This window comes from Drosophila novamexicana, unplaced genomic scaffold, assembly GCF_003285875.2.
Source record: "Drosophila novamexicana strain 15010-1031.04,08,12 unplaced genomic scaffold, DnovRS2.1 tig00004555-arrow-pilon, whole genome shotgun sequence".
Taxonomy (NCBI): Eukaryota; Metazoa; Arthropoda; class Insecta; order Diptera; family Drosophilidae; genus Drosophila; species Drosophila novamexicana.
In genome coordinates, this window is record NW_020825052.1 from 3653191 (window position 1) to 3675277 (window position 22087).

Genomic DNA, 22087 nt, shown 5'->3' on the forward strand with positions numbered 1-22087 from the left:
CAAACACGCCCATTTGTAATCACAATTCCTCTCAAAATGCTGCAATCAAAAACGAATTGTAAATTTGTTATACAGATGCGCTTTGCTGCGATAAGGACGCGTCAAATTGATAGCCACGTCCTGATAAACACAGTCCAAAACGGATTGAAGGTGCTTCAGCCGGGGACACGACACAACAAATCCATAAACCTTGTCTATAAATACTTACATACCATACCTAGCTCGAGTGGGAGGTAGGGGGAATAAAAGCTGCAAGCTGTCACTCACATTGCATGTGCTGCTTCAAGTTATCTCATCTCGGCTGTGCGGTTCATCAAGCCTTTGGCTCTGGGAACACGCTCAAAACAAATGTTAACTAATCGCGCCTGGGCCATGCCACAAATCTGAATTTGAAAAAGCATTCAACTGATAATCGAAAACCAAATCTACAAATAACTAAATCACAACGTATACGATTTTCTATCTCCTTTTTTGCTGATTCGATTAGACTGCGCCACTGTCAAGTTGCGAGACGCCCGCCTGGGGAGCTGGCGTGAAAGGTTGGGGATTTCTCAAACATAAAATACTGATTACAGTTTGATAAGGTGATAAGGTTCAGGTGGGTGGGCTTGTAATAACAAGTCCGTGTCTATATGTATAATATATAGTTATCTGTTCTTCTGATTGATTTTTTAATCCAGAGACTATCCAAGCCGTGTCAACACTTTTCCCAAAATCCAACCCATTTTGGTAGAAAATGGGGATCTAAAATTTTTTGTGTGCAGATTTTCAACGATCAACTTCAAACTTACCTTCGAAGCTTTACATTATAAAGCAACAAATAAATAAATGAAAGGAACTGTGAAAGTTTATTTGAGCAGTGTTTTATACTTTTTACAAAAGTCCCCTCCTTGGTAAACATTTAATGGCAAACATTTTATAGTTTTGTTTTAAATATCATATATATGTATATATATATATATATATATTTTTATATATTTATATCAAGGCTTTTGTACTCTCGGCTTTAATGAAATTGTCAATTCTTTACATTTTAGAGGATGCGTAGTTTTTAATGTGCCGGGCAAAGCCGAATATTCGCTATTCCATAAGCATTTCAAAGGGTGAACAGGAATTCTAAAAATAATAGGGCTTTGGTAAGCGCTGCTATATTTAAATAGCACCTGAACCCACGAACTCAGATTTTTAAGCGCATTAACTGAGGCAATCTAATTGCGGAACTAAGTCGCAGCTAATCAGGTCGTTTTGCATTCCTAGTGCAGCTCCCCGCCACCTGGTTAGCTTTGAGACACGTCCATCTCCCCCGTAAGCCGGAGGGCAAGTCAAAACCCGGGCATGGGCTATCTGCCACTCATTAGACAAATATATGCAGTCAAGACCTGTACTTTTTAATGCGCCATAAATCACATCACCCAAAAAATTAAAAACGTCTTATCAATGTTTTTTATATTTTCAAAAATGAATACATTTTATGTGGGGTCTGGTCGAAATTATGATGCCACCTAAGGCGCCAGTCAAATCAGAGATATAGCTTCAATATTTTAAAAAACATCCAACCATCGACCAGTTAACATATAATATAAACAAAATCAAGCTAAATGAGAACTTTTCACGTGTTAAATACTGAACTTATGTCAAACTGATGCTACCAGCAAACTATTCAAACTCGCATCCACCAGTTAATACAAACCATTTTTGATTTCAGTCGCGGCTTCAGGTCTTTTAAATTATGAATTCATAATTAAATCCATAAACCTTAAAATTAATGCGCTTTCAAATGATGTGCATCAGAAATTGTATTACGTTTAATTTGTATATTCAAAATAAAATTTTAAAAGCGGATGACAAAAAAAAAACCTCGACAAAGATTTCAGAAAACAAGAAATAACAGCAAAAGATTTTATATAAGTATTTTAATTGTTTAAAAATGACAGAGAATGTCTTAAACAGGTAGCGAAAAACACAACAAAAATTAAAGGTGCTCTACTGACTTAGAGATACCCTCTACTCTGCTATAGTTATTTGCAAAAATTCATGGTCTGCGTCCAATTTAATAATTTCTTTGTATATTTTTAATTTACAGCTCGTACTTATCACCCCTCTTTCTCTCTCTCCAGCTCACCCTCTTTCATTCTGTCTATCTCTCTTTCAATCTCTTAATTGCAAAAGCTGGTCATCACAAAAACATAAAAAACTGGGGCAACATGTACATAAAGCTGATAGTAAGTTCCAAAAACAGCTGATTAAACAGTCAAAAGAATAAGAACAAGTAAAAGTGCTCTAGTCGGGAATGCCAGACACGGGTATACCCTGTACCTGTACTTGATTTGCTGCTCTTCTTCTTCGCATAGTACCATTATTCTTATTTCCAATATTAACGACTTTCTGCGGAGAGCTTGTCTGAGAGCTTGTTCCCTGACAAAGAACATGCACTCAATAAGACATTTGGTCATGTTCCCACCCATTTTCTACAAATACTGGGTATAATAAATAAGAAGCAACTGCAAAAAATCACTTTTCAATTTAGTCATTGAACTTCTTATTTGAAGAGGAAGAAACTGAATAGCCAATGATAAGCAGTGCGTCTCTTGTCGCGCGATCGGCTAGCAACAACAAATGTTTGTACATAAAAAGAACCCAAAAGACCCCACATAACAATTATATGATTAAAATAAAAACTTGATTAGCGTCCGATAAGATACACAAATGAACCAACGGAGACTGGAAAGCTGTCCACAAATACTCTTATATTAAAGCAACACCCAAGCACTTCGCCTTTCGTCGCCGGGTCTCGTTTGTGCCGTGGGCGTGCAGGCATTCATATTAGCCTCATGTTACACATGCATGTTGTCTTATTTTTATACCCTGAGTCCATTCGTGGGCGAAAATTCAAGTTACATGCTGAAGAAAGCTTCATCGACCACACCAACACCATATATTTCTGTCCTCCTTTCGGTCCACGAAGGCGTCGATCCAGTCCTTAAGCTGAGAGGACAAAACACAAATACAGATTATTATTTGGTTTGCCCCAAAATTAAATAGAAATTGAAGCTATTATATTAAGTAAGGTCTTTGGTTTACGGAAACATAACTATCAGAGAAATAGGACTAAAGCACAGAATTGGGAATATTAAAATTTGCCCTTCTCCGAACAGAGGCCTACATTCTCTGCCATCGCAAATAAACTAAGTATATTTGTTATAATCAATCGCATAAATTATTAAACACACTTCATACAAGGGGAGGAGTTTTCCACTAAATTTATACATAGTATCTCCTCTGTGAAATTAAGCTCCCCTGCTCTTAGGATTTGGTCTAGGCCTTGATCAGCAATCAGTCAAACTGCCAATCTCATATGCTTCCCCTGACAATCACGCGTTTTGTGAATGCACCATAAGTGCCTACACCTACAACTATTGATATAATGTTCGTTGCTGTCAATCACAGACATAAAGTCTGTTCCATTGACGTCACAAAGTTGCATTGCAATATAATTTGTAACAGTTCCTTTTGAACCCGGTTTGCAGATAAGACCGCTGACCCTTAGCATTATACTGCGCATGTAAACACATAGAAGACCAAAGGCTTTTAAATAGAACATATTTAGTTAATTGTTGACCGTTGACTAAGTGCGCAGATCAATCCGTCAATCGTCTAAAAGTGTTTATAGAACACAATTCGCTTGTTATAATTGCATTTTACTTCTCATTTCGTTTTTAAAGGCAACGAAAACAAATTATAAAAATTGAAATTTCCAATCGTATCGGTAGTTATTTATAAACGACTTTATGAAGACGACCATATAATGTTAATCAGCTCAAATGTGCCCTGATAAGCTAAAAGGTGACCCACTTGAGGCTAATGTGTGTTTTTAAAAATGTCAGGGGCATTGTCAGGCACAATAAAGTGGGAACTACAGAGTATATATGCTCTATATTTTGGCCGATACAACGATAGTTTCAATAGTTTCAAAACCCGATGATAATGCTTATAATATTACATATTTTCATCAACATCGAATTTGGTAAAAACTTTAATTTTTTAAATCATAATTAGTAAATTATTCATGTTCAGAGTATTGCAATTATCAATAGAACAATATCAAAAACCAATACATTTTGAACCAAACCATCTTGGTTCGGTTCATGTTTAGGTTTGGCTGTTGTCAAGCCAGCCAACCCGGCTTAATGCTCAGCTTATGGTGAGAAAAAAAAAATAGTCATTCCGGGCATAATCAGGTTCGACTCGAGACCGGCTTGCAGTCTTACTTTTTACACCGTCTCGCTTTAACCCAATGGTAAAGAAAACAATCCTCCAGACTCGAAGCCATTTGCTTCCATTCAAATAAACAAATCAATTCGTCAAGCATACATATAACTAAAGTAAATAAACTAAACGCAAACTGCGGTTGAGTTTTTGCCAGACCATCAACTGATAGAGTTCAATGAGCCGAACATACTGACTGAATAGGCGTAAATAGCTATTAATGTGTTATCTAAATTACTTGCTCTAAAATATATAGTACAAATCAAGCTTTGAACAACCTCCTGTTGAAGGTTAATTCAATTAAAATTGCGTGCTCCAAGCAAATTAGGCGAATATTGGCAAATTAAGTTGAGCATTTCTAAAATCATGTGCAATATATATATTCGCACATTTCTGCGATGCACCTGCCGACACGCTTTTCGGCTAAGCAATTTACCCGTCTGACGCACTGCCCGGTTTTTCTGCGAGCATCTAGCATCTACCAGCTACATAGTGCCAGCAGATACTTTTCTATCTATGTATCTGTGCAGTGCAATGCACGGACTTAACATTGAATGCGATGCTCAAACATGTTTTATGTTGCCTCGTTCGTTTTTATGTTAATGTCCCATAAACCGGAACCGGAATGAAAATCTCAACTGTTGCTGCCAATTTTTATAAATGTCCACAGCTATATTTCCCTTTCCTCCCGTATGCCTAGTTTCAAAGAAAGGCGGAACTACTTGAGGTCTGTTATGTATTTAATGCTGGGTTTTCGTTTATGTATCGAATTCGCTTAACAAATGTGTCTCCTTTTTGTATATTTGTAAGAAAATATGCATTTAACAAATTTACTATTGTAATATACAATTCTATATTATTTTTAATCATTCTGACTGACTGATTGACTGATTGGTGATCATCTCAAGATAGCAGCTTATGTGATGGAATTTTACAATTTAAATATATTTTAACTATTTAAATTATATGTATGTACGTGTGTATGTATGTATGTATGTATGTATGCATGTATGTATGTATGTATGTTTGTATGTATGTATGTATGTATGCATGTATGTATGTATGTATGTATGTATGTATGTATGTATTAATGTATGTATTTAAGTATATATGTCTGTATGTGTGTATGTATGTATGTATGTATATATGTATGTATGTATGTGTTTATGTACGTAAGTGTGTACGTATGTATGTATGTGTGTGCGTGTATGTATGTATGTATGTATGTACGTATGTATGTATATATGTATGTATGTGTGTGCGTACGTATGTGTGTATGTATGTATGTATGTATGTATGTATGTATGTATGTATGTATGTATGTATGTATGTATGTATGTATGTATTTATGTATGTATGTATGTATGTATGTATGTATGTCTGTATGTATGTATGTGCATGTACATATGCATGTACATATGTGAGCATGTATGTGAGTATGCCTGTGTGTTTGTATGTATGTATATTTATATACAAGATAAAGTTTACTCCTAGCGTAGCTGCAAATTCAAAATAAACGTATTTTGTAAAAATGCCCTTCTACGTGATTCTCATAAATTCAAGTAAGTCAGTTCAGAAGCAGCAGCCGACTTCAACTGTAGAGGAGTCGGCAGCTTCTGCTATAGAGGAGGTGACGGCTCCTACTATGGAAGACGGTAGCTTCAGCAATAGAGGAGGAGACGGCTTCTACTATGGAGGACGGTGGCTTCAGCAATAGACGAAACGTCAGCTCGAACTATAGAGGAGGAGGAGGTGGCCTTAAGGCCACGGAGACTATTCTTTAAGTAATGCAGGAGACGGCAGCTTCTACTATGGGGGATGCGACAGCTTTATCAAAAGAGGAGTTGATAGATTGAAAAGATTGATTGGTACGTATTTTGAACATATTTATCTTTTATTTTACGTAACCAATATTACAATCGTATGTATGCATGCTTGTTTGTATGTATGTTGAGCTGAGCTTAAATTGAACAAAAAACGTATGTACACATATTACTCTACTACTCGATTCTCTCTAATTCAAGTATGGATTAGCAATCACGCTGCGTTTTACTACTTATAATAAACATTATCTCTTTTCTGCTCTTTCAGTGATGTGATTATATAAAAGTTCGTCTCCCGCCTACCGATTGATGACGATAAAATAATGTTGCGTGTGAATTAACAGGTGAGCACGTAATTAAAACTCATATTTGTACATTTATATAAATACGAATACATTTTGTTTGCACATATGTATAGGTCCCATAAAGTTGCTGGTAAAATTTACAGCGTGTATTTAGCTTAAAAATAGGTATGAATTCTAGATAAAACATAACTAGGCAGCCGAAATTATTACTAAGTTACCTAATGTGATGGATGCGCACAGTAAACCGGCTTAAGCCGGTGGAAAAATCGCGAAAAACGTTTCTAAGACACTTTTCTCCGCTTTCAACTTTTGCTTTTATTCGATGCATATTTTCAAATTTAAAATGTTCCGCGGTCGGTACCAGGGTAAAAAACTTATGTCTTAAATTTCAATTTTAATATTTATTCATTTGAAACGGTTAAGCCATGCCTAAAAATGGCGAGCAACTAAAATGTCTACATTTCGCACAATATTTGAAATAAGTTAAGATACTAATCGGATACTGATTAAGAATCTTGATATCCCCCCTCGACATGTGTCAAAAATAGGATTTCTTAGTCACATTTTTGGAATTTCGTTGGAGTGTTGAAAACCTATTATTTTTTGATGATAATAATAAATGTATTGTATCAGTAAATTTAAATAAAATAATTGTTAGCTTGCAAATAGGTAAAGTACTTATAGTACACAATTTATTGGCAGCAAGTTTTCAATTTTGACCTTTTGTTCAGTTGTGGGTGCAATTAAAAAACTCTATTAAAATGCCCACAACAGATGTTCAAAACTGATTTCGGATAGAAAAAAAAGTGTGAACAAATATTGTTACTGGGTGACAACTAAAAATAATACTATGTGAATATCCGGCAACCTGTTTGCCGCTTGAATATAATGTCAAAGCAAACAAATGCCCAAAACTCAATTTGCGACTCGCCACTATCAACAGCTAAGCAAATATATTACAGACATATAGGCAAACATATGTGGCTAGTCTCGTCTGGTTCGTTTCAGACTATAATTATAGGCTAATACCAACAACAAAAACAAAAAAAAGCAAATCCTAATAGTTTGTGTCTATTGATAAGGCGCCGAACTATGCGCTCGTTGATTAACATGAGTTTTCGGATTTTTGTTTTGTTTCGTGTTTTTATTTTTTTTTTCGGGTCTCGGCTCGTTACAGAGTTCTGGGAGGAGTTGGCCGCTTATCAGTGGCCAGAATGGGCCCTATCATAATTGCAGGCAGACGTCGCGTCGCGCTGATGTCAATGAAACAGTTTTTCACATTTTCAAACTACTCCGCCCCTCTCTCTCTCTCTCTATCACCCTGTCTCTATCGAGGGTTTCGAGCACAAGTGAAAAACGTGATCAGCTCGTGTTCGTGCGGCTTCAGGCGAACCACAAACAAGGCCTGGGTCTTTAAATAGACGTAGAGTCGCGTCGTACATTTCTATATTTGCATAATAAATCGCATAATTAAGTTTCAAGCGGGAGCTACAATGGAAAATTACGCGGCAAAATTACGCGATGCAAAACAACATATATTAATCGATCATCGGTTGCATTTTCTAAGCGCCTATTCCATTGACCCTCACCCAACGATAACAGTTTTTCAAACGATTTTTCAAATGATTATAAGGTTATACAATTTCTAGTATGGGGCTTTTTATATATATGCATGTATGTATTGCAGTTAGCTGTAATATATTCCATTTCCCTTATGCATTGAAGCGAATTTGCAACAGTTTTCTTCTTCTCTTTTATGCGAGATCTGTTGCCAAATAATTGATCACGCCGCGATCAGGTGCTCTAGGTCAGTAACGGCATGATTTTCGTCCGCCAAAAATAAACCCAGCTATATTTATGAATTTTGTGTTTAGTTTATGCTGCGCAGTTTATCAGCTGCCCTTGCCCCCGCCCCAAACAACGACCCCCGTCCCAGTCTGCGCATCAAGATCGCGCCTGCATTGATAAGAACTGAGTCGCACGCCTCGTTTCTAAATTTAAACCTTCGGGCGGGTTTACTTATGTCTACTACAAATACTATATAATATATGCTAGGCATATGCTAAGTATTTTCTAGCTAAACAGCCACAAGTCGTAGATACGCCCATTTTTTGCTGTTCCTAAATAGAGTACATAATCGCTGATAATCTTTTCACTTTTGGCGCCGCTGATGTTGCTGATATTGGCAGCTCGGCTGATTTCGTCAGCTTGTTGTTGCTATTGCCCAGCTGACTAGCTGCCCCCCAGTTCTCGGGTCCAGACCCTATCCCAGACGACGTTGCGCGTTTATTTTTGTACACTGCATTTGGCTTGGCTTCCAGGCATGACAAAGTCGAGGGCAAAACGTGGCGATTTTGTTCCCTAGAAGAAGTGTGTGTTAACATCAGTTATTAGATGCAATTCACGCACTCAACGAATGATACAATTTTGTAATATTATAAAATATCAATTTCGTACATATTCCATGTGTGAGTTTGAGTTCTGCGAAACATTGCATGGTTCACAACTGCTTCAAAATTCATTCATAGACATAACACTCGGCCAAAGATCAAAATACCAACTTGTTTAAGTTCAGATTACACTATAAGTCGTAACTAGACTTTGATAGAAAGCTATAGTTTTTGGATAATATACTTTATCACTGGATCTGTGTTCCATCCCACCCAGCCAAAAAAGGAAAGTCGTCAATTAAATAATGCATCACATCCGCTGCTCGGATCACACATGAAAATTATAACAGAAATAGACAGACAGCTGGCTATAAGACATAAATATAAATATTTTAGTGAAATATTTGCAGTTTTTCAAGTGCGCTTCATAATCGAGTCTGAGGATTGTGACTGCTGCACATGGCCAACGCTTCAAAGGGCACTGCACCAAGATAGCATCAAGGTGGAGAGAGAGAGAAAGGAAGATCACCCTGAGTAGGGGGCTAGTCGAGTCTATGTGCATATATAGTATAGTATATATAGGCAAATGTTGATGGAGTGGCCGGCAAAAACGCGACAAGCCACTCCAGAAACGAAGCAGCGTTAAACCGGCTCTTAGCCAAGGCAATCGGGTGGTGGTCAGGAAGGAGCAGCGACTAGGTGAACAAGTGCCGACCAGCCGGCCGGCCGGCACATCTGCGCAGCGCACTCTGAAACCGGCCTGAGAGATGCTGTGAGCCCCAAAAGCAAATAAGTTACTTGGACTTGGAGTAGCGTGTGTGTTGCGTGCTCGTATTTCCCCTACCCAAGTGCCACCCAATGAAAGTGGCACAGTGGTTACGGATCAATCGAAACACTTGAACAAACTTGTTGGACCCTTCATCCAAAAATGCATTATCATAAGAGACAGATCACGCATTGTGAGAGCATTTCTCGTCTACCTAAGGCCCGACTAAGACCTACGCCGCCATTTCTGAATGTCAACGAGTCACGCACGCCACACACAAATACACACACGGGCACACACACACAGACACACTTTCTATGCACCAGACAAGAAAAACACTCAGACCCATACGATGCGTGGCGGAGAATGTCGACAATTTCCCAGAGTTGTCGTCGTCATCTATCTGATGATGTGGGTAATACAAATGAAAACGCTCGTAAGTCCCTTTATGTGGTATTTTTAATGGGTTCATTGGATAAATTAATAGCTAATAGAAATATTATATTATAAAAGTTGGAATACAATTATTTATTTATATACGTAGACATCGATTTGCTTTTTACTCCTAAATCCCACTTGGATCAGATAATTGATTTAAATATAAAAATTGTGATATAATTTCTTTATAATTCAACACTTGTCATGCCTTTAGCGCAACCGATATGCTTGCTGAATTTAAACGTAGCGCATGAGAAAGTCGATGAAAAAAACCAGATTACACAGCGACAACTTTTACACAATTCCCCCCAAAAGCATAATTGATTTAGAGCTGTCGACTCGACAAAGACAATGTATGACAAACATAAATTGCATAAAGAAAAGCGTAGGCTGTAAAGGTGTTTGGGTTACCGATTGCAGCTAAGTATAAGCCCCAAACCTTATAAAGAGAAACCACTCAAACGACTCGAACCATAAGACGTCAGCAAGTTGTTGTAGACACTCAAACGAATGAGTGGGTACTCGTTCGGTGAGTTTTTTCTATGGGCATGGCTAAGGATGCAAGATTAAAGCAAATAAGAAGGATGCAATAAATAAATAGCATACAAAATCAGCTGCCTTAAGTCGTAGACGTAGATGCTGATCGCACGGAAAGTTGTTTGACAAAACATAGAATACATGTGTGAATACTTGTACGACTATTCGCATTTATTAATAAAACGAATGCCCAAAATGATCGCACGCGCTAATGATCGTACGCTGATCATGTCCATCCAGCCTGACACATTAAGTGGCTTTGGCTCTGAGGCGCCATCTAAACCTAACGAAAATCGCAACTAAACCAGACGAACTTAACTAAACTGAATGCCAACAACAACTATCGCTGCACTATCATTAAAATGCAGCCACACTCAGCGTAGAGGGAATGCGAGGCAGAGAGTGGATGAGAGAGAGAGAGTGTGCGAGCGCCTTCCAGACCATACGACGATCGTACTGTAACGCCGCTCTCTGGGTTCGTGCGGACTGTGGCTGGTGGTGGCCTGAGTCGTTGGGTTGGCCGTTAGCAGTCTTGACGGCGAGTTGCTGTAGCAGCGACAGTTTATTCGTCTCTGAGTCGTCGAGGCGAACGGTACTCACAGCCGGATTGCAACAGGCAACAACAAAACGCGATGCGGTCCTAATTATTCGTGTCGTTAAAGCAAAATACTAAAAATAACATCAAATCATATATAACCACAAAAGAAGAAAAGAAAAGAAAAAACGCGCGAATTTTTATTTGTAAAAGAAAAAGGAATATAAATCAATAATATTAAATTATTGTTAATTCGTTTTGGTGCTCGTCGTTTTGTTTTGTGCGGTGCTGCCAAAAAAATTGTGTGTGCTTGTGTTTAAAATTTAAATATTAATTTTTACACAACAAATTTCATTGTCTGACGCGCGTTGCCAAGCCCCACGAACATCGCGCGTGATGCACATATGAAAGAAAATCTCTAAGAAAGTTGGGCAAAAATAAATAAATAAAGTGATACCAGTAAAGTTCCTTAATACACAGAGATTGAAAGATAGAAACGGAGAGTATAAGGCGAGCAAGAAAGAGAGAAAGAGCTAAGACGAGAAACACAACAAAGTCATATACCCACAAACGGTAAGTTTCTTAGCAAAAGCTAATATTCAACTCAAATAAACGTAAACAAAATGAATGTGTATATGTACAAATATTGCTTTTTATAATCATTTTCCATTACAATCCATAATTCGAATCATTTTATAAACATTTGCATTCAAGCATTTTGTTTATAGTTAATTCCAATTAAAATAATTTACGCTTCGTTTAAATCCAAGCCATTTTGCTCACTCTATCAATATTTTTCTCTTCTTCCAATTTTACAGGCCCTGCTGCTAATTACAACAGCAACATCAATCGTAGTTCCTTGTTTGAGATCTATAGAGAAACGACAGCCTATAAAATGATTTCACACAGTCCACCCATATTCAGTCACAGTCCACCCGTTAGTTTCCTAGCGGACTACATGAGCGGACATCAGCGTCAAACATTAAAGTAAGTTCGAAAATCATTTTTGAATACTACAAACCCAAATTGGGGGCAGTGAATCTACTCAATGCTAATTGAATTTAATTGAATATGCGACTTTCGGCAACGAATCAAAATTCAATTGTTTTTTATTATCTATTTTATTATTCATTTATTTATTGAATTTATTTTTCGTAAAGAGACTAGTGAAAACTCAAATTAATTCCTTAAGCTTTGTATACTTTCTCCAACTTCAAGCTTAAGTCACGTCTTAGGCATTCTTATCGAATAAAAAAGAAATTCTGGAATTTCTCTTATCATTTGATAGCAGAGAGTATTTTCTGATATACTCCTAAAGAGACGCCTACGTGTTTTAGTAACAGAAAACAAAACAAGTTCGTTTTATAATGCTCCTTAAAGAAGTGCTGATTAATTATATTATTGTACTTATCGTGTAAATTTGCTTATAAGTCATATTATATAATGAATAGGTAAAAGTCTGATATCAATTATGACATCGATAACGGCTGTTAAAACAAAAGACAATGAAATAACAGCCAATATCTTGCTTAGTTGTATTCGATAATATATTATTTTATAGCTTTCAAGTCGTAACTCAAGAAAAGAATATCAGGGCTATTTTTTTCAATTCTCACAATTTCAAGTCATAAATTTAAGGTATTACAAAACACACTCCATATGTAGGTTAGTTCAAAAAAACATTATACAAACAATGAACGCAATTGCATTATAAGTATGTTTATTGTAAATATCCATGTTTGCCTGTCAGTCTCCGACTGTTAGTAGGATAAATATTGATATAAGTTTAACTGAGGACGGAAGCAATTTTGCTTTTGTCATAAGATATTGCGGCAGAATTAAAGGGGTTAAGGGCTTCGGTGCTTGCAGAAGTATGTTGATATGCACACACATTTGCACATATGCACAACAATGAGGCACACACTAAAAATATGTCTAAATCTCTGGTTGACAACAGAATTTGAAAGCATTCAAGATCAAGGCGTTCGAATAATCAAAACAAACTTTCGCAAAGTCTTAGAGAGCGGCTACCCGGACGGGTGTCTCTTTTGCCGGACACGAGCACGAGTACGGCAAATGACGCTGACGGCGACAAATTTGCGCGTGGCGCTTGAAAAATGAAACAAACTTTTCGGTTTGGGGGCAATATTAATAAGGAAAGTTGGGTCGGGGAGTCTGCTCGAGGTCTGTTGACGCAATTGATATAAATCATGCCCGGATCCTCGTGTGTGAGGCTTATTTGCAGCTTTAGTGCATTAATCAGAAAACATTGGAATATGTATAACACAACAAGTTTAAACTAAAAATAAATTTCTTTATTTTAGACTTAGCAAAACAAAAATTTCAAAATTATTACTTCAAATATGCATAGGTATGAATAAAAATAGAAATTATACTAAAATATTTGGTCAGCTATAAAAAACGATAAATTCACGTGATTTAAATACTGGCCACACGTTTAATATTCACAAGGAATTTGGTTACTTGACATTTTAGTTGTTTTGATTCTTTAACTCGTCACTCTTAAGCACTAAATAACTTGGGACTCTTTAAAGAGCTAGGCAAATAGATTTCCCTTTAGTTTTTGCGTTAGCCCAATAAATAATGGGGGAAAAAAGTGGGCTTATCAGACATTGACTTTATAGTTTTCCTGTGTCTAGCCAAAAACAACAATTTTTGATATGAATCAGCGAAATAGAAAAATTGCAAACAGTTGTTCTCTGTCTCTGTCTCATGGTCTTTCCAAAAATAGTACGCCATGATGAATCACAATTGAAAGAGACCCAAACAATTGTGAATACATACATAAATACGAATACCCATCCCATGGATTACTATTCAAATCAAGTGCAGAGGTCGTGCGTAATAGATTCAACAAGTTCTGCGCTTATCAATGCCAGAAGCCTGGCGCTATTTCTTTATAGATAGTACATGCCCTGCCCATAATACGGCAGCCGAACAATGCCATGCCGAGTACATGCCGCGTATTATCTCACAGAAATAAAAGACAGACCCAGAATAAAGACAACCTTATCAGGCTGATAAAAAGAAAGTAAACGTGAGCGCCGCATGTCCCCTCGTACGATTGCTTTCATAATGCGCAGATTATTTAAGAGCCATACCGAAATGTGGCACATACTATATACAATATACTATATACTATTCTATTATATGCTCGTACATACTCATGTGAGATTCTTAATCTTTGGCCTGCTTACAGCTACAATGACGAACCCAATACCATAGCCTCGCGTTATTGCCGTCCTCAAGCGGTAACTCTGGCCTCCAAAGCGATGGTCAACAACGCATCCAATGCTGCCCAGGGTCAGCATCTGCCCGCCAAGACTGGTGGCACGCCCCTTGGCGTTGGCAGTCGCTCCGGCCGCAGCTATTTGGAGCGCATGGTCTCTGCCCCGCTGCTGCAAACACAGCCCAAATCGTGCCTCAGCCGCAAATCCTGCCTGCACAAGAGCAACCAAAGCTTCAGCATCGCCTCCACGGATGCTGCACCCACGGAGCATGACGATGTGACAGACAGCAGCAGCAACAGCAGCAGTGATTCAAATGGATTTGCTACCTGCGAGCAAAGGTAAGCTGTCAGGGGAGGGGCACTTGCATAAGTGTAAACCGAGTGGTTCGCAACAAACCGCTATCAATTTGACGTCAATCAGAGGTGGCACTGGCGCCGCCGTCATTTGGTGACCACAGCCACAAATTGAACTACATATGGTGTGGTTGACTGGGTCTGAGGTGTGGGATTGATTAAAAGTGAAATCCAATAGGTTAAATAGAAAGCGAACGAAGAACTTTAACGCTGACTGCAAGTTTGAGAGATCGCTAAGTTAAAGAAAACAACTTCAGAAACTTCCCATTTTCGGTACATTTGAACCAAATTTGGCCAGATATCAAGAAAAAACAACTACACATCCAAATCCAAACATTTCTTTTGGCAGTCGTTAAGTTTTTCTAGACGTCATAGCGAACACATGTCACGGGGGCAGACGTAAAAAATAGTATACCGTATATAAAATTGCATGAGCTAAACAAAAACAAATACATATAATAAATTTATATATGCATATACATTTTTTTATATATTGGAAGAGCCAGTTTAAAAATCTGACCATTTCTCCATCGCCACGCTACATAAGCTATATGTGCCTTATATTCTTAAAATGTTTTTATTATTTGTTTATCTTATCTTCGAAATATTTGCATAAGCTCGAGCTGCTCACCAGATTTGTTTGCTTGATTCCTTTGTTCGCTGCACTTGAATTTGGCATTTTAAAAAATGCCTTTAAATATAAAATGGAAAGTGCAGCCCGACGAGACAACAGAGATCAGTGCGAGTGCACATTAAAAATACACTATTTTTGGTTAAGCAATCTCTAGACGAGGCTATCCACCATCTGATACGCCTAAAAGCGATTGCGATATACGTTTAAAACACACACACACACACACCCATAGCTATTATCAATGTAAACCAGACACACACTATTTCGTAAGACGATGTGCATGTGTGTGTGCGAGTGTGTGCTTGCGGTTGCGTATTGCATTATTTCTGTTTACTACTGCACGACGAGGCAATACCCTGTCAGAATGATGTACAAATATTAGTTATATTATTATTATAAATATGATAACTCGCATAGTTCTCGAGATAATGCTCTAGCTGTTACGATTTCTGGTATCGGGGGACAATCATCAATCAAGAATTTATATCGTTCAATTCCCATTCGATTTACATATCTTACTAATGAATTTTCTCAAGAGAAATACAAGTAATGGTTAGATATTTAGAGAAATACTTAATTACATACACACCATACCTGTCTCCCATCGCAAGTAAGTCAACTGTTTGTTAACGAACTAACTTCAAACTTGCAGAATAGCTGTCTAGAACTGTAAGAATGTTAAATACATCGCGATTTCAAAACCTGGCCTTTCAGAGAGTGTGAATTATAGTATTAACAATTTCTAAAAAATGAATTTTTGAGAATTCTTTTCATTTTCCGTTAATTTCAGTCAGCAATTACGCTGTCATTTATCAATCACAATCTGACTTCCTGCCTTGTAGTATATGTATGTCACCAAAGCATGTCAAACTCTTAATTATTCCCCACAAGCCGACAAGATCCCAGACAGCGTACCAGGTCACGCCAAGGCCACTAAATAGACGCCAGAATTTTCAAACTCAGCATGTGATAATTGTGTTGTGTCGGTTTTTGTCGGTTATATATAAAAAATATATATTAAAAAATCCAAAGGCAAGTCAACTCAATGTATAAATAAATACACATACATAATCTATAAATTACATATGCATGTAAAAGCTACATATTCGGTGAATATTTATAGACAGATTGTGCATGCGCCCATCACGTGTAGAGATGTGCTTGGAAGCTGTAAAGATTTCTTAATGTTGTCGCACTCAAAACCGAAATCTGTACACTTTTTATTTTATTTATATTGTAATACTGGGGCACACATATATAAGTCGTAGCATGTGAGTTGGACTAATTATTAGATGTCGCCAAAAGTGGCCCACGCACATAAAAAATGCGTGGGGGCAATATTGGGGGCTAATATTGTGTCTGTGTGCTTTGCAAACTATGTGCTATTTGCGAAAGGAGAGTACAAAGACGGAACCACCTTGTCAAAATTATCAGATTAAAGACAATTAAAGACGCACACGCACAAGGCTGTCTGTAAAGGTCGCCAAACTGACCGTCATTCAAAAATATTTGACAAGGTCAAGGCGCATGAGAACATATAAGTAGTAGACCTAAGGATTGTTGACTCTAGTCTTACGATAGGAAATAAAAGTCTATAAAGATTATAGCCATAAATAAGCATATGTAGCTAATCAATTCGTGCGTTAAAGTGCTTTTGTAATCCCTTTTCGAAACTTGTTTCTTTCACACCATTATGTGCACTGCATATTAAATACACACGTGTAAATTATGGGCCTGTTAATTTTGTGTGCCTGCCTTTAAACCGGACCCATTCGCCATATACCATATATATTTTTTCGGTTAATGCACATACGTGCATTTATTTAAATGAGTGCAGTCAAGAAATCAAGAAAAAGATACAAAAAACAAGGAAAGGAATGTAAACTTGTTTCGACACTTCCTCAAGCCGAGCTGGCCTATAAAGGCCCCCATGCTGGAACAAGCCACCAAATGCATGGAAAACTGAAAAACTATGTAAATTTTATATGCGACAGCCTGATAGCCACAAATTCAACAGTTGACACAAGCAACATTCGAGCGCAGGAAAACGCGTACGAAACGAGACCTGATCTAAGCCCCACACACGATCGGACGATCGTCAGATTGTCGAATGAAAAAAACGTAGAAACCTGTTAAAGAAAATGCAGCGTCGATTGCACACGCCTTCAACGCGTGATCATCGGCAACCAGCCAGCCAGCCAGTCAGCCAGCCAGCCAGCCGGCTGTTTGATATTGGCGTCGGGCTAATAAACTGAGCCAACTTAGCAAATAGCCACAATTGTTGGCCACGTTTATAGTAGAAAGTACACACACATTCACACACTCAAAACATATTCTTCCCATATAACTCAATCGCTCTCTGTGTTTGCTATTCATTAAATTGAAAAATATTGAGAAAATAATTGTTTTTCGCCATATTATATGAAATGTGTTTCCTCACGTCAGCCAATTTCTTTTAATTCTATGGGGCCTGTCGCTGCAAATATCTGAGTTAAATCAACTGCTATATTTTTATTTCCTTTTCTTTCCTTTTTATTGTGAACCAAGAAAATAAAACAAGCCCCTAACAAATTGCTTGATAAACTTTAATCTTATCATTCCGATAGACATGCATTTTTTCAATATGAGTCTCTATAGATATTTATATATAGAACAGTTGTATAACTCTAGTCTACATTCCTAAAATGTTGTTGGATATATCATTTTGGAATTGTTTATCATCTGTATTGATATTTATTATATGTCTAGTCTTTTTAAAAAGGGCGTGTCTTATTTACATTCGAAAATCGTTAAAAATCTTCCGAGTGAAAGAAAATAAATAAATAAAGCAAATACATACTAGAAAGTAGACACTTTCAAGAGTCTCTCTCTCTCTCTCTGTCTCTCCCCCCGGCCACAAATCATCGGGCATACATTATATTTTGGCCTGAAATGAAAATGGTACGTGGATACCGAAATAGCACAAAGTATACAAACATTTTGCCCCCACTTTGTTGGGGTATATGCGCCCCCAAAAATGAATGTGACGCAAAAATCCAAAATATTTCGATATGTGCAAAAAATCTCTATATCTATATCCTCGGAAAGAACGCAAAAATTGTTAATAGTTATGTACACAAGGCTGTCACTCGGTATAAACTTAAATGACTTTTGGTTTAAATAGGGAAAGAACAAATGTTTAAGTGCCAATTTACTGGCAATTGGTGGCGACAGCTTCCGATTAGTGTCGTTACCTGCCAAGGCGGATCAAAATGAAACCAAAATTCCTCAATTGACATTTTCTATTCATTTTATTTTTGTCAAATTTAAACATCGATTTGCTAAAAATAAAACATATAAAAATGCAATGGCGCAGTTTCAATATTAAATACAAATAACAAGCCCATAAACTTAAAGCTACCATATAAAAATCCTAAATGATACTTGACTTCGTGACCGTTGCATAAAGACAGGGGGTCCAAGACACGAGAGCTGATAAGGCCAGGTTCAAGGCCAAAATGCAGTCTATTTGTTGCGCCAGCTTTCATTTAGTGCAACATTTAAGAACAATTCAATATAACATCTATACTTATTCTCTTAATTTTCTCTCTCGATCTCTCTTGCAGTCGTTTGCGCAAAAAGCATGTGATCTTTGCGGATGACGAGGGTCTATCGCTGACGGAGGTGCGCGTCATGTCCGAACCTTCGAATGTGCCCCCTTACTGGAGCATGAAGTTCTTGGAACAAATTACACAAGGACTGGTCAGTCCGCATCCGCCAGATCAGTGGACTGTGGACTTTAAGCAGCCAGCATCCGATTATTTGACATTTAGGTAGGTTACAAACTATTTGCAATTAAAAGGCATAAAATAATCCAAATATCTGTGGACAGGCAAAAGATTGAAAGTGACTTTGTCTCACTGGAGAATGTCATTGTCAAGGATGAGGAATCGATTGTGGTTGGCACCATCAAGGTTCGGAATATTGATTTTCAAAAGGAAGTCATTGTGCGCGTCACCTGGGACGATTGGAAAAGCCAACAGGACATATTTTGTACATTTGCCAGGGCCTATGGTCCTGCCACCTGTGCACACGTCGTCTTCGATACATTCTCATTTAAGATCACGCTGCCCCCATCCTCCAAGCGTTTGGAGTTCTGCATATGCTATCGTACAAATGAAAACGAATTCTGGGACAATAATGATGTGAGTTGCAGCTATTGGATCCTTATTATTTAAATTATAACTGGAATTCTCTTCGCAGGGCAAAAACTATACAATCAGCAAACGTTCTCCCTTCTACTACAACGCCCTGTCGCCCTATGATAAAGGTCAAACCCGTAACTCCAGCCAGCAAATGCGATCCACCCTAACCGATGCACTTGCCAAAGTCCAACAGCAGAATAACGGGACTCAGGAGTCCAATACGCCATATTGGTAGAATTTATGTTATATGAATATAGAATTGAAGAAGGTCAAGCTAACTGTATAGCTAAACAGGTCTGTGGCTGGATAATCGGATATTGGGATCGATTCAGATCCTTCCGCGTGTACACTTCTAAGTGGAATTGATTTCCATCTGAACCAAACAGCAACCCATCCTAGAATTGGCGCCGAGCAATACAAATATTATGAAATGAATTATGGGCTGGGTGGGGAACTCATAATTTTTACCATACCGTCAACAAAACAGACGAACAGACTTTATTTTTTTAAACCAGAACTTGGTACAAATTCGAAAGGTGCCATTGACTTGAAGTTTTCTCTACGTACAATCAAACAGAAACTACTTTTACCTCTAAGCAAAATTGAGTTTTATAAAAACTAGCTCATTTCAAATTCAAGATCATATACTTATACCCATATACATATCCCTTAAAAGTTTCGTAGTATGTTTGATTGTGTAATGATATCAATATCAATTTTTTATTTTGTGTATTTTATGTTTACCTGTATGCCTGTGTGATTGTCTACCATATAACTGATATTAGTTTAAAAAACAAAACAGCGCAAATTAAAATAAATGTAAAAAAACAAACGAAAAAAAAAACAACTGAAAGAACATAACAAAAACTACAAACGAAAGCGTGCGTTATCCTAGCAAACCATTGTTTCGAAATTGTCTTTATATGCAAATAAAGAAACAGAAGTAAATCAAATTCTAACGAATATATGAAAATTTAGTCATTAAGTTTTGCATGAAACATTTTATAGGACTTTTTTGTTAATTATTTTTTTTTCGTTATTTGAAACTCTAAGACTGAAATGGCTTGTTATGGAGAAACACGTCCTGAAATACAAAATAATACCATACAAAACAAATATACATATATACATATAATAGAAAACATCACATTAAATAAAAGCTCTATGTCTCTAACTGTTTGTATGCGTCTGAACCCGACTTTGAAACTTAGCCTTAAGCAATTTGTACATAAAATACATATATAGATAATTCATAAACCAGAAAATTGCCTGTTAAATACATTTATACATTACCTATGCGTTTAGTTTTGTAAAGATTTAGCTTTAGTGCTTAGAGGTTATTTATTTGTAAGAGCCTTTCCCCGCTTCTCAGTAGCCGGCGAGAAAACTAATTTTCTTATCCAAAACTTAATGATTTATTTAGTTTTTAACAGATGCCAATTGCAACCCAACATGTACGCAGTGAAATTATGATACAACGAGCCAATATGTTACATTATTTTTCTCATTGATCATAAATATAAATTAAATATATATATATACATATTTGTGAAAACATTCCTTGATTTTTGAATAATTTAATGCAACGTTGAGTATAACTTTTGCATTGGCTACCATTTTTTGCTATCTCCCACTTTGAGGAAATGGCAAATTGGAAAAATCGATATAACTTAATTAAATTGTTCGTTCAGGTGACTTCAATTTCTTATTTGCAAAATGCCCGAAGTACCGAAAGTATTGCTAGCCATACATAAGTACTTTCAACTACAAAAAGCGGGCTAGAGTTGACCTGTACCCAAAATTGACATCATCCAAATATGGTTGGATGAATGCAATGATTGGGGCTCCAGTTATTTATGCTTTGAGGCTTGGTCTTCCTCAGAAGTTTTTCATCATGAACTAAGTCATTATATGAACACAAAATGAAAACTAGCTTTATTTATGATATAAATCATATTGGTGAATTAAAAAATAATTTGGAGTTCCGTGCTCGAAGTTTAAGAAGACTTTCAGCTTTGGTATTCATTCATGCTCCGTAAGAATAGCCGGGTTTATTTAATTTGAATTTCGATTTAAAATTGGCAAAGATCCGTCATGCGAACCATCGGTCGAAAATTAATATATGATAGGAATATTGAAAAGTCATTTGCTATATAAAAAGTTTGCTAGATTACGGAAATCACACTACACTCACTACGGCCACAGTAAATCGCAAAGACGCACTATCTAGGTAATCAGTTTTGGCGCTTTATTGTAGTGAAACGTATAAACGTGGCATATAATAACACTTTTAACCTTTATTTATTTTTTAAACATATGGATATTTGGCAGTATAATTATGGAAGGAAATCTTACCAACTTAGATAACATAAAATCTTTAGGATGGAATCGCTATTTTCGAAAAGCAATTGCCATAAACGAAACGAGGAATCAATTGTGGTGAGGTCACAGGTTATCTAATATTATAATCGACTTTATACATTAATAGTAAAGGTATGGCATAGTATATAGTAGCTGCGTTTCGTTTATGCAATTCACAAGTGCAAAACGCAAAGCGTCGCTGATAAACTAGTTAGCCCTCAATCCAAAATCAAAGTCAAATGAA

General features: G+C 37.0%; 1 protein-coding gene and 1 long non-coding RNA gene across 3 annotated transcripts; both read left to right on the forward strand.

The window, feature by feature from the left end:
* The first annotated feature begins 3640 nt into the window (after window positions 1–3640).
* On the forward strand, window positions 3641–11288 carry LOC115770538. Of its 2 annotated transcripts, none has more exons than XR_004018864.1 (4): window positions 3641–3843; window positions 5830–6134; window positions 6358–6433; window positions 7572–11288. It is a non-coding gene; the product is annotated as an uncharacterized LOC115770538 (long non-coding RNA). The 2 variants fall into 2 exon arrangements; XR_004018863.1 differs by lacking the exon at window positions 7572–11288 and adding an exon at window positions 6508–7487.
* Window positions 11289–11346: 58 nt separating this feature from the next.
* Window positions 11347–21017, forward strand: LOC115770537 (protein phosphatase 1 regulatory subunit 3B). Its single transcript, XM_030715841.1, has 6 exons — window positions 11347–11633; window positions 11879–12047; window positions 14281–14649; window positions 18904–19110; window positions 19170–19482; window positions 19541–21017. The coding sequence occupies exons 2-6, from the start codon at window positions 11956–11958 to the stop codon at window positions 19715–19717; spliced, it is 1158 nt and encodes a 385-aa protein (XP_030571701.1). The 5' UTR covers window positions 11347–11633; window positions 11879–11955; the 3' UTR covers window positions 19718–21017.
* The last annotated feature ends 1070 nt before the right edge of the window (window positions 21018–22087 follow it).